Raw genomic sequence first — 12,370 nt, forward strand, 5'->3', positions numbered from 1 at the left:
TGGAACACCACAAACAGGACAAGATTGTAATGATTTAGTTTCTATTCCCCCTCTGTTTTCATTCATCGTTGCTTTGTTTGCCTTTGTTACAGTAAGGAGTATTTAACCTGATTGTAGTTGTTTGAATAGGAGGTGGCCGTCTGGCCTGTCAAGTTTGCTCTGTAGTATGGCTATAGCTAAACTTGGGTGTTAACCGCACTTTCCTGATCTCTTTCAATAATCCTTTAATTCCATGAGAGACCAAGAATTTGTTTGTTCCAAATTTAAATGTCTTCATTGGTGATTCTGCAACCTTCTGGCATTGAGATCACCAAAGACTCTCAATCCTTTGCATTATGAAATTTCTGTTCCACTAAGCCCTGAGACAGTGTACAAAAGTGTTGTATTTTTCAATGTAGACTCACCAAAAAGTCCTGTAAACTGCATATCCAGCAGACAGCTGCTCAGGAGTATGTTGCAATGGTTAAATCTAATGTAAAAACAACATGGATGAAATTGGTAGCAGCGGATAACTTGGTAGGGACAGAGGCAGGTACAGTTACAGAAGTCGTAGCTTATGGATACGAGGTGCCTAAGCTCATCTTTACACCAAAAACAATCTGGCCCAGCCACCATTCATGGAGAGATAATAAGCCAGTTGTGAGGGAGCAAGCTGGCTTTAGTCTCAAAATCTTGTTTTAGAACTTCATAATATTTAATTAAGGGAGGAAACGGCCTTGTGGTAATATCACCGTACTGTTAATTAAGAGACCCGGGTAATGTTCTGAGGACCTGGGTTTGAATCCTGCCAAGGCAGATGGTGGAATTTGAATTCAACTTTTTTTTTAAAAATCTGGAATTAAGAGTCAAATGATGAGCGTGAAACTGTGGACGCTTGTTGTAAAAACCTGTTGTGTTCCCTAATGCCCCCAAGGGAGGGTAAACTACCATTGCCCTGTTCTGGCCTCCATGTGACTCCAGACCAACAGCAATGTGGTTGACTCTGAACTGCCCCCTGGGCATTTGCAGCTGCACAATAAATGCCGGCCCAGCCAGCAATGCCCTCATTCCATGAATGAATTAAAAAAAAACTTTGCAGTTTAAATTATGCTTATCCAGCCCTGGATGTGGGATAATTCAGATGTCTGATAAGAGCTACGGCTGTCATGAAGAGGGAGGATGAATGAATGGGTTTGCGATGGAAGCATTTGCGAGTTGTTTCTGTGACAACGATGGGTGTGGTTCTGAGGACAAGGGGGCTGGCCTCTAGCAATCCGTGTTTCAGCCTCGGCTCTCGGGATGTGAGTGTAGGGAAGGGGGATGCTGGTCAGGTTTGTCCCTGGCCGGGAGGCGGGTCTATCAGCTGCCGGACCGTGTGAGCCTCTTGCCCGGCCTGGGGTTCGAGGGGCAGGTCGCTGATCTCTCCGTGTCCTGCAACGCCCCGACTACCTCCACCTCCACCTTCACCAAAACACCAGCTCGCTGGTCAGCCCAACTCGCAGGACAAATCACCTTCAACATGAAACATTTCAGAAGGGATCCGTTGCCACGTTGGCGACTTTCTGGATTCAGTTCTAGAAATCGAAGTGAAACTGCAGCAGTTCTGGCAGTTTGCCAAGTCCTGATGTTGCATAAATTTCCATCCCTGCATTGCTTTTTTTTTCACTAGCAACTTTGTTATGGTCTTAACTGGTTTAATATAGGGTATGGTATTACAATTTAACTGGGCGAGTTTCAGGTACATTTTGCAAATGTGGGGATTTCTATTTGTGCTTCGCGCCAATTAATTACGTTTTTAATGGAATGGGAATCTCGGGCAAATTCTCTACTACTATTAAAATAATTCCACGTTGATTGTACTTGTGAGCTTATTTGGGAGTATTTAAAACTTACTTGTGTCATTTTGCAAGACTATCTCAAGTTACTTTTCTGCGTCTTTCTGGTCGTTATCCTGTCATCTGGTACGAATTCATGTGAAATAGAAACAGAAAGTTCTGGAAACGTTCAGCAGGACTGGCATCTTCTGTGACCAAGCGAAACAATTCTCGACTTCAATGGTGAGGAAGCTTCTAACAATAATTTGGGACCAAGTTAATAGATAAATAGAGAAATACAGGTTAATGAATGAAAGTCAGCCGAAATTTCTTGAAAGAAAATTATGTTTAACTTTCTTTTTTCTATTTTGTTTTGATAATCGATCAGTATAAGGATTAAAAGGGGGTAATTCTGCTATTGTGTGTTTGGCCTTTCAAAAGGCATTTGATATAGTGCTATAGTTCAGGTGCTTGAGCAACGTTGTAGGTCATCAAATACAACTGGCAGCAGCAGTTCTAAGGAACGGTCGTTCAACCCAATGTTAACTTTCATTTCTCTCCACAGCTGCTGCCAGACCTGCTGAGCTTTTCCAGCAATTTCTGTCTTAGTTCCTGATTTACAGCATCTGCTTTTAATTTTCATTTAAGCAGTAGTAAGATGGCAGAATGATAGGAATTAGACACTAATACATAATGGGTGGTCTTCTGGTTGCAGGGAAGCTTGTATTGGAATTTCCCCAAGGATCAGCTTGGAAGCTCCATGAATGTCAATCAACTTGCTGATGCATAGTTTCAGCTTTTTTGAAAGACTGTGTAGCATCAAAAAAAGTCATAGGAATGGCAGTTTGGAACCCTTAATTTTACTGATTTATACTAATTGCTTAGATCTCGGTATATAGGGCACATTTCCCAAATTTGCAGATGATACAAAACTTGGAACGATGTAAACTGTGAGGAGATTGTTTAGAAATGGAAAAAAGCATATACATGAAATAGGTGAACAAGTAGCAGTTAAAGCTCAATGCAGAGAAATGTGAAGTGATTAATTTTGCTAGGAAAGATATAGTGAGACAATGTGAATTAAAGGGTAAGAGAGAGTTTGGTGAAAAGGATGTGAAAGTATTGTAATGGTTCAGAAAAGATTCACAAGAACCATTCAGGGATGAGGAACTTCACCTAAAATTGAAGAAGTCATGACTATGATCCTTGGGGACAGAAGGCTGAGGTGAGGTATGGTAAAGGTATTATAGATCATGAGGGGTCTGTACAGAGTCGATGGGGAGAAATTGTCTCCACTCATGAAAGGGTGAAGAACAACAGGAGACAGATTTAAAGTAACTGGCAAAAGAAGCAAAAGCAATATAAAGAAAAGCTTTTCTATGCAGTGAGTGGATAGGGTCTAGAATACAGTGTCCAAAAGTGTGGTGGAGACAAGTTCAATCAAGACTGAATAGAGACCCGTTGCAAACTTAATGGGCCAAATGATCTTTTTGTGCACTGTAACAATTATGTGACTCTAAAAATTAATGTACTAACTATTTGAAGAAGCTTTTGGTCAGCTCCTCTGAACTTTCTCTGTAGCTCAATGTCAAAAATATTTGTTGATGACTTGTTAAGCGACCAGGGATGGTTTACTATTGTGAAATTGCTAGTTAATACAGGTAGTTGTTCTGAAACAACTAGTGGAAGAATGAACAATATTCACTAGCAAAGATGGTAGTAGCATGTATTGATCACAAGATAGCCTGAGCTGGAGAAATGTATTGAGTAAGGTGCTATAGGAATCAGTGCTGGACTATTATTAATTTGTTCAATAACTTGGATTCAGAAAGAGGAAATATTATTTATTAAAATGCACAAAAGTCACTCAGTGGACAATTGAGGCATCCATTGAATGAAAGAAAGGGCTTAGATAACATTAGCAAGTAAGCAGAGCAATCACAGATGAAATTTAGGTGAGCTGTTGCACCTTAGCTAAAAGAATGGGAGACATTTTCAATAAACAATAATGAACTTAAAAGGAGAGGGTCGGAAAGAGATTGGAAGCAGTAGCCTATTTGACAACATGTATAGCTATTTGCAGAACAATAACAAATGTAGATAATAATGTTGAGCAATATTATCAAATTAGTGGAATTTACATAAAGAGAAAAGATTAATAGTTGCGTCTCAGGGATAAGTAAAGACAAGGGAGGACACCATTCCATTTTGTTTATTCTCACATTACAAAAATTGTAAGATGGATAAATGTAGATGCAAGGAGGTGAGGCCATCTAAAAGTATATGTGTGTGAATGGAACATCAAAAATATACATCTGGGGCATTAATTTTAGCTAAACCTTTGCACAACAAGGGTATATGGGTGCAAAAGCAAAAGGCAAGATCAAGACTTAGTATCAGGAAACACTTTATCTCATGAAGAATGATTTGCATCTGAGCTGGCATTCAGGCTACTGGTTGCAGAATAATGCTCCAAAGTTAATCAAGACATGGTTTGATGTGATTTCAGCAGCCGTAGGTTTATATGAAAAGTTGACGTGGTTGGATAAAATAACTTCATGCTTCTGTACCAACTGTTCTGCTGAAACTATCATCTTTAATTTCATTGTAATTTTCTTCCTCCTCTTTTGGGAGAGAATGGATCCAGCCAAAGTCTGTGGATGCCAGAATTGCTTTGGTGTCTCACCCAAATGACTTATTCACATGGGAACATGGGGAGCAGGCAAACTAGTAATCGATCAGGATGATCACAGCCTGATTCTATTGTTAACCAATGTTCAAACTCCCATTATCAGGAGTCCAAAATATTTAAGCATCTCTATGTGAACAATTGCTTTAAGACATGTGTTGCTTAGAGAACTAAGAGCTGCTGTTGCTTAGATTGCGTACAGTTATCTGTAAATGCAAGTTGTAGTCTGCGCTGTTAAATTAATACACGAGAAATTAAAATAAACCAAACCAACACTACCTAATTTATTTACTTATCAGTTAAGCAGTAATATGGATTGGCAATGCTAAATTGCCCATCGTGTTCAGGGATGTGTAGGGTTAGGTGGATTAGCCATGGGAAATGCAAAGTTACGGGGATGAGTCTGGGTGGGATGCTGTTTGGAGGTTGGTGGACCTGTTGGGCCGAATGGCCTACTTCCACACTGTAGGGATTCTAAGATGACTATATGCTACTGTGTCATTGGGTTGTCTTTTGAAGTAATCTATTAATTAGTGTAAACAGAAAGCACATGATTGATTGATTGATTGATTGATTTGAAACTTGAACATAATCTGGTACTATACAGATTAGAAAAGTCTTGAGGTTCAACATATCGTGGTTGGCCTTCCTAACTGCATTGTGGATATACCAACACTAAAAAACAGCAATTGGTTAAGAAGACAGCACGCCTTCTCAAGGATAGTTATGGATGGAGAATAAATGCTAGCTTGGTCTGTGAAACCCACATCCCTGAATGAATTTTAAAAAGAAGGTCCAGAATGGATTAACCAAATCCAGGAGGAGCAGTGATAGGGGTGCCACACTCCCCTAGGATAGGGAAAGGAACAACAGTGAGGTTTCTGTTGGTGTTCTCTTTATCTTTTTCTTTGATCAAACAGCTGGTGAACATTCACTTTCTGGGCCTACACATGTAGAGTAGGTTCTTTAGAGGTCAACATCTGTTAACCCATAACCTGGAATGAGAAGAAAGCCATCAGAGAGAAAAACAAGGGAAAATAAATCTGTGTAATAACTAATTCCTCTACTGAAAGTGCTAATCGCAAACACATTCCAGTGATTCATTTAGTTAAAAGCTCTGAGTCACGTTTTAGACCAAATCAAAACTGTGCAAAATCTGAAGTTTGTAACTTGCTTTAGAAGCTCAGTTTTTGTTTTCCTCTCCCAACAGTGAGTGAACCATGACTTCACCAGCTATTGCCTCACTAACGTGGGGAGAAATGAAGGTTGAGGGCAGTGACACTCTATACAAAGATTGTAAAGTCTGGCCAGGAGGAAACCGAGCATGGGACTGGAGAGAGACAGGAACTCGTGTGAGTAAAGACTTACTCTATGATATTGAAAGTAACTGTAATCCAGCAAACTTTGGAACAAAAACAACAGAAAAGAATAACATGAATGCAATAAAATAAAACCAGTTCTGAAGAAGGGTCGCTGGACTCAAAATGTTTACTTTGCTTTCTCTCCAGAGATGCTGCTGAACCTAATGAGTTTCTCCAGCAATTTGTTTTTATAACATGAATACAATGTTCAACTTAAGCCAGTCCTTCCAAAGCTTTTCACACTGTGATCCCATTTCAAGACTTGACAATTGTCATGGCCCCTTAGTAAGAAATAAGAACTAGAGTAGGGGCTGTCAGTGTGAGATCACAGCTGTAATAACTTGGTCAAAGCTCTAAGATGATCTTTGCTGTCTCATGAGCTCACACCCCAAAATTTCAGCTCACAGTCCCATTTGGTGTCCAGATTCCCACTTTGGGAGCCCTAGTCCAAACAATAGATACTCCAACAAACAGCATTAAACCATTGTGTTTAACAGTTAAAGGAGATATTCGTAACAATATGTAAGTGCAAGGCAGAAATAATATTGATACATATCAATACACTCTTTACACTTAAAGCTCCCTAGTTATAATACTTTCATCCTTTTCTAACACTGCCACTGGAATGTATATTTCCTAATTTTTTTTCCTTGTGTCTGTATGTTTTTACTTGTACAACATGGTGACCTTCTGCATGTCTTTCAGCTATAAAAAAAATTCTATCATTTCACGTTTTTCTTTGAAATATATCTGTGGTGTCTATGACCTTTTGCTTTCCTGATATACTTTTTTGGAAAATTTTACCAGAGAGGCCAGAACAGTTTAATTACCCTTGTGAATCCAGTTATTTAAAAGGGTAATAGAATAGTCTCATTTATGGTCAAGTGCATGTGCTAAGATTTGCTGCCATGTTGAGTTTTAGCACTTCCATATAGGGCCTGACTTTGCAAATAGTAGCACATTGGCTCGATTAAGCTGAAATAAGCCCAGATGGTTGAATTCTCAAAGTATTTTCCAGGAGTTTTTTTGAGTGACTAGTTTCTGCCTGGCTTATGTCTGGAGACCAAAATATTGTAGAATGGGAGACATTAGAACATTGAAAGCATATACAATATCTTAATGAGAAGGCTTCTGAACATTGAGGCTTTTAACAATCACTGCACCTACCAATCAAATCCATTAGCTGAAGAGAATTTAATAAGCTCTGAAGACCCTTCATGAATAAAAGAAAATGTTTTTGATTCTGTGGAACTGTAGTTTGTGCTTTAACTTCTGTCCCCATGTTTTTACAGCATACACCTGGAGTTCAACCAGCTGATGTTAATGAAATTGTTAACAAAGGTATTCAGACTCTAATAATTGGAAGGGGAATGGATGAAGCATTGCAAGTAAGTATTGTACATTTTTAGGGAAGGATAAATTTTGAACAAAATGAATCATTAAGCTTTGCTTGCATGGTTCATCTCTGGAGACTAAAATATTGTAGAATGGGAGACATGAGAACAAGAATTGAAAGCATATACAATGTTTTAATGGGAAGGCTTCTGAACATTGAGGCTTTCAACAATCACTGCACCTACCAATCAAATCCACCAGCTGTTGGCTTTGAGCTCACTGCTTTTTCCAAATGTATCTTCTCCATCACAGCCCATTCATTAGATCAGTTTTCAGATTTGGCCATAAGTGTCTCATTGACAATCAGGCTTATATGAAGCACTAGATTTTAATTGTGCATGCGTGTGTGTGTCCTGAAAATAAATTAAGTACAGAATTTCTCTGCAGTATTTTGAAGGCACTACTGTCACTTTTTAAAATTCACTTATGGGTCAGGAACAACACTGGAAAGACCAATGTTTGTCATCTTTCACTTGTCTTCAAGAAGATTGTAGTGAGCTGCTTTCTTAAACTCCTGCAGCTCTGTGGTTCTAAATACACCCATTGTGCTAATTCAGCTTTTCTGCTTTATCTGCTACAATTGGATAGCTTCCTACGTCATTTCAGAGGGCTGTTCAAATTCAACCACATAGTTGTGGCTCTGATTCATAAGTAGACCAGACCAGATATAGTTGGCAGATTTCCTCCCTAGCAGAACATTAAAGGCAAAATGGTGTTTTTTAGGACAATCCAGTAGATTTGTGATCTAACGTGAAATTTTCTTTTTATTCCAGATTTACTTATTAATTGAATTTAAATTCACCCAGTGGTTGGGATCTGAATTTATGTTTCCAGAGCATTAAACTACTAGTGCAGTAACATCTCCACAATATCCAGTCCTCCTTATTAACCTTAAGTAACCATAAAATTATATATAAGTATCCATTTGTTAATCTCCATATAGCAAGTTTTCTGCTACAATAAATTAGCCAGACATTCCCCCAAGCCCCTTTGGAATGCTATGGTGTACCAAGAAGCATCAAACTGTTGATCACCAGTGATAATAAAGAAGGCCCTAAGATTAAAACATCAAAGGATAGGTCCGAGCACACTCATCCATGCTCATCCAATCCAACCTATTGCACTATGTTGCAAGTATACGTATTGATGCTAGTGCAAGTTAGGCTTCAGCCTTGGCTCAGCAGTGACTGACTCCCCTTGAGTCAGAATGTTCGAGGTTCGGACTCCAGTACAACTTAAGTATATAATAACAGCTGAGGCCCTCTTGTGGTGCAGTGGTAGTGCCCCTACTCCTGGACCAGGAAACCTGGGTTCAAGCCCCACCTGCTCCAAAATTATGTAATAACATATCTCAAGAGTTGAATAAAAATTTATAATCACAGCTGACACTTCACTGCTGTACTGGGGGAATGCTGCATCATCAAGCTTCCAGCTTGTTAAACCAAGGTACCAGTTTGGATTTAATATTATTGGTTTTAAAAAAAAAAAAGTTGAGTGAATTTGACTTTTTATAATACTAAGTTGTAATTTACTAACATGGAATGGTTAGAGCATAAGAAGCCATTCAATCCATTATATCCATGATGGCCCTCACCTAGATGAACTCAACTTATCTCATTCCCCAACCTTTCCCTGTTATCCTACTTTTTTTTTCTCATCAGGTGCTTGTAAAAATTCTCTTTTCAACATCCCATTGTAGCTGCTTCTACCCTACTCTCATTACAGGAACTATGCACTGCATTTGAAAAATACTTAGGTTACTTTTGGCCGATGTGCTGAGAGATATTAGTTGCCATCACTTTACTATCACATTGAATTTAAATGGAATATCAACAGGCTTTCCAGACAGAATCCGGTTTTTAAACAAAACAGTGCAACTTGAAAATAAGTGTATTAGACATCCTAGAGTTCGATTTTTAAAGTGTACAAGACAAAACAGACCTATATGCGTCACTCACTTTCCTTCTTGGTTATTCTTCAGTTTTTTTAAGTTATCCATTTCACAAATGGCAGTCAATTGATTTGGTATGGATTCAGATTTGATCCCAATCAGTAATGAGTACACATTCTGTCACTGAAGAGGCATCATAGAAATCTAACTTGCAATGTTTATTTTAGGTGCCTGAAGCGACTCTGTCCTTCATCAGAAGTAAGGGTATTGATGCTGTGGTTCTTCAAACAGAGAAAGCTGTGCAGCAGTACAACAAGCTAGTGAAAGAAGGGGTTGCCGTTGGAGGAATCTTCCATTCAACCTGCTGAAGCATCCAAGGACCACAGGAGAATAAGTTGTTCTGTTTTGATGGCAGTTTTAGCATTCTGTTATGATATATTTCACACAAGATACAAAGGCAAATGAACTCAAAGCTTGTGTTCTGAAAAGTAGAGCAGATTTTGAAAACCATTTAAAGAATTAACGCTATTCAGTGGCCTACATTTTCTACTAAAATGGTTATTTGGGCTACAATGAGCCAATGCTCGCATTTTTCGCCTGTTTCAATGGATAATAAATGTTCTTTGTTACTTCCAACTAAAGTTTATGTTGAACTCCATTATGTATCAGCTCTTATCTTGGTTGCCACATGCAATGGCTTAATAATAGGTTCATAGCACTGAATGAGTATTATTTATCATTTATGTATGTAGCCCAGAATCATGTGTACTGGATATTTATATCTATGTCTAGAACTGACTCTGGGCAATTAAGTTAATGATAAGACCTAAATAATTTTTGCGCAAACTGCTGATAATGTGAAAGTCAATGGATCCAACCACATTTTAACTGTCCCCAGCGGTAAGCGCCACCTGTAACTATGACAACTTCTTTGGCACAGCTGAACTTAAGGTTGTTAGAGTTTCAAGAAAACAAAACCCCTTGAACAATAACCATAACAGAAATGGAACATCACCTAAAACTTCACTTAAGAACCACATTTCACAGTCGCACATATACTTTATTGCAAGTATCTCACAGAATCATAGGATGGTTGTAGCACTAAAGGAGATCATTTGGGCTGTTGAATACATGCAATCTTTTTGACTAGCTACAACAATGCCTTCCTAAATATCACAGCTTGAAGGATTCTGAGGTTCATGCAACATTGTACCTTGTACACTGTCAGTGCGCTCTAAGCCCACATCTGTTTGTTTAACATTTCCACAATAAAGCTTGCTGCAAAAGTCATTGAAACAGGACATCTCACATGAGCTGCTGGGTGATCTTTATCATAAATACTCGTTTAAATTAATTTCTTAATTACAAAAATACATGTGTGGTTCTGCATTTAAAAATTATAGGGAACTTTAATAGTCTAATTAATAGTAATAGACAAAAGCTGAAAAATACTCTAAAGAATCCATTAGTGTAGAACAAATCAGTGCATTCTAAAAATGTTTGATGACCTATAACGGGAATATTCAAATAAATTTTAGTTCCAAGTTGCTTTGTCATTGACTGACCAAGCCTGGCGTAGTTGAGGTAACGCCATGACCTAAATCATTTTCTGACCAGCCACTTGTAATTTGGAAAGCAATGAATCAACTACAATTTAAGTGTTCCTATCAGTAGCACCAGCTGTAGCCATGACAACTTACTTGCTACAACTGCCCATAAGGATTCTGTAACATCAGGAACACAGAAAACCTTCACGCAGCTGCTGAATATAATATTCCAGCCGGGAAATATCATTCTGGTTTTACTGGGTGTGATTTGTAAATTTGCTGCCACTTTTTTAAAAAAAAACAAAGTTGGGAAATCTTCTCCTTTTCCAAACGAGTAAAAATTGAAACGTTTCCTGTGGGTTGTAGGCGGGACACTTGCGGGTCTGACTGCCATGATTCAATTGCTCTTGAACTAATGCTTTTTATTTTGCAAATAGTGCAACACCAATCTGGCTGAAGGTGACCCTGGATTAGTAAACCGGAGATACTTCTCAAAATTTGAAAGCTTCAATCAGCTAACTACAATACTATGAACATAGGTTTAGGAGCAGGATTAGTCCATCAAACCTGCTGTGCCATTCAATAGAATCATGTCTGATCTACAGTTTTAATTTCATTTTCTTGCCTGCAACCCATATCCTTTGTTCCCCTCACCAAAATGACTATCTCAGCCTTAAATATCTTAGTAGTGGAGCCCTTGAGGCAGAACATTTCAAAGATTCATAACCGTCTGAAGATATATCTCCTCAGCTCAGAACAGTTATCTTCAGTTATCCTATCCTCCTTGTCCTGAGTTGCATCAACCAGCCAATGGAAGCAATCTCTTGGTGGCTACCCTGTCAAACCTTTTCAAAACCTGCATGGTTTAAAGCAATTGCCTTAATGCATTGCCTGAAAGTAAAATAATCTAAATGCCCTAGAATGTGCCCTTATCGTCGACCAGAGCTTGAATAAGATTCTTTCAACTCAAGTATTCTGGTTTACACGGTGAAGATTTACTAAAAAAAAATAAATTGCCACACAGGTTAAAAATAAAAATACCTCTTTGCAATCTATCACCATGGCAATGTCGCACTCCTTCCCTTTATTACAGGGAACCACACAGATTAAAAGTTATGGACACTTTGTTTCCACAACCCAGAAAGAGGCCACCCACTGTTTAATGTTCTCTTGCCCCCAACCTAAATAAGAACCTTTCAATTTCAGTTAATTCTGAAGGGTGGCACGGTGACTCAGTAGTTAGTACGCTATCTCTCAGTGCCAGGGACCTGAGTTCGTTTCCAGCCTCGGGCAACTGTCTGTGTGGAGTTTGCACATTCTCCCCGTGTCTATGTGGCTTTCCTCCAGGTGCTCCAGTTTCTTCCCACAGCTGAAAGATGTGCAGGTTAGGTTGATAGGCCATGCTAAATTGCCCATTGTGTCGAGGGATAGGCAGGCTGGGTGGATTGGCCATGGAAAATGCAGGGTTACACAGATAGGGTGGGTCCAGGTGAGATGCTGTTCAGAGGGAGAGTGTGTAGACAATGGGTGAATGGCCTGCTTCCGCACTGTCAGGATTCTATTCTGTGAGTACCAGGCCCCCAAACCATGACCCATAAGCATAACTTTAAAATATCAAATATCAATCCAAAAGTTACTCATTTAAAAAATTAAGTATGTATTTTGATATTTCCACAATACTCTGCAAAATTTGA

At 38.8% G+C, this 12,370-nt stretch overlaps 1 protein-coding gene across 5 annotated transcripts; it reads left to right on the forward strand.

Moving 5' to 3' along the window:
• The first annotated feature begins 1,071 nt into the window (after positions 1 to 1,071).
• LOC109920139 (mth938 domain-containing protein-like) lies at positions 1,072 to 9,765 on the forward strand. Of its 5 annotated transcripts, none has more exons than XM_020520172.2 (5): positions 1,075 to 1,280; positions 1,962 to 2,036; positions 5,693 to 5,834; positions 7,136 to 7,231; positions 9,357 to 9,765. In XM_020520172.2, the coding sequence occupies exons 3-5, from the start codon at positions 5,703 to 5,705 to the stop codon at positions 9,495 to 9,497; spliced, it is 369 nt and encodes a 122-aa protein (XP_020375761.1). In that variant the 5' UTR covers positions 1,075 to 1,280; positions 1,962 to 2,036; positions 5,693 to 5,702; the 3' UTR covers positions 9,498 to 9,765. The 5 variants fall into 5 exon arrangements, with proteins under 5 accessions (XP_048471372.1, XP_020375761.1, XP_048471371.1 ...); XM_048615414.1 differs by having other exon boundaries at positions 1,076 to 1,717; positions 1,890 to 2,036; XM_048615412.1 differs by having other exon boundaries at positions 1,076 to 1,280; positions 1,890 to 2,036.
• The last annotated feature ends 2,605 nt before the right edge of the window (positions 9,766 to 12,370 follow it).

Source organism: Rhincodon typus, chromosome 32 (assembly GCF_021869965.1).
Source record: "Rhincodon typus isolate 14 chromosome 32, sRhiTyp1.1, whole genome shotgun sequence".
NCBI classification, from domain to species: Eukaryota; Metazoa; Chordata; class Chondrichthyes; order Orectolobiformes; family Rhincodontidae; genus Rhincodon; species Rhincodon typus.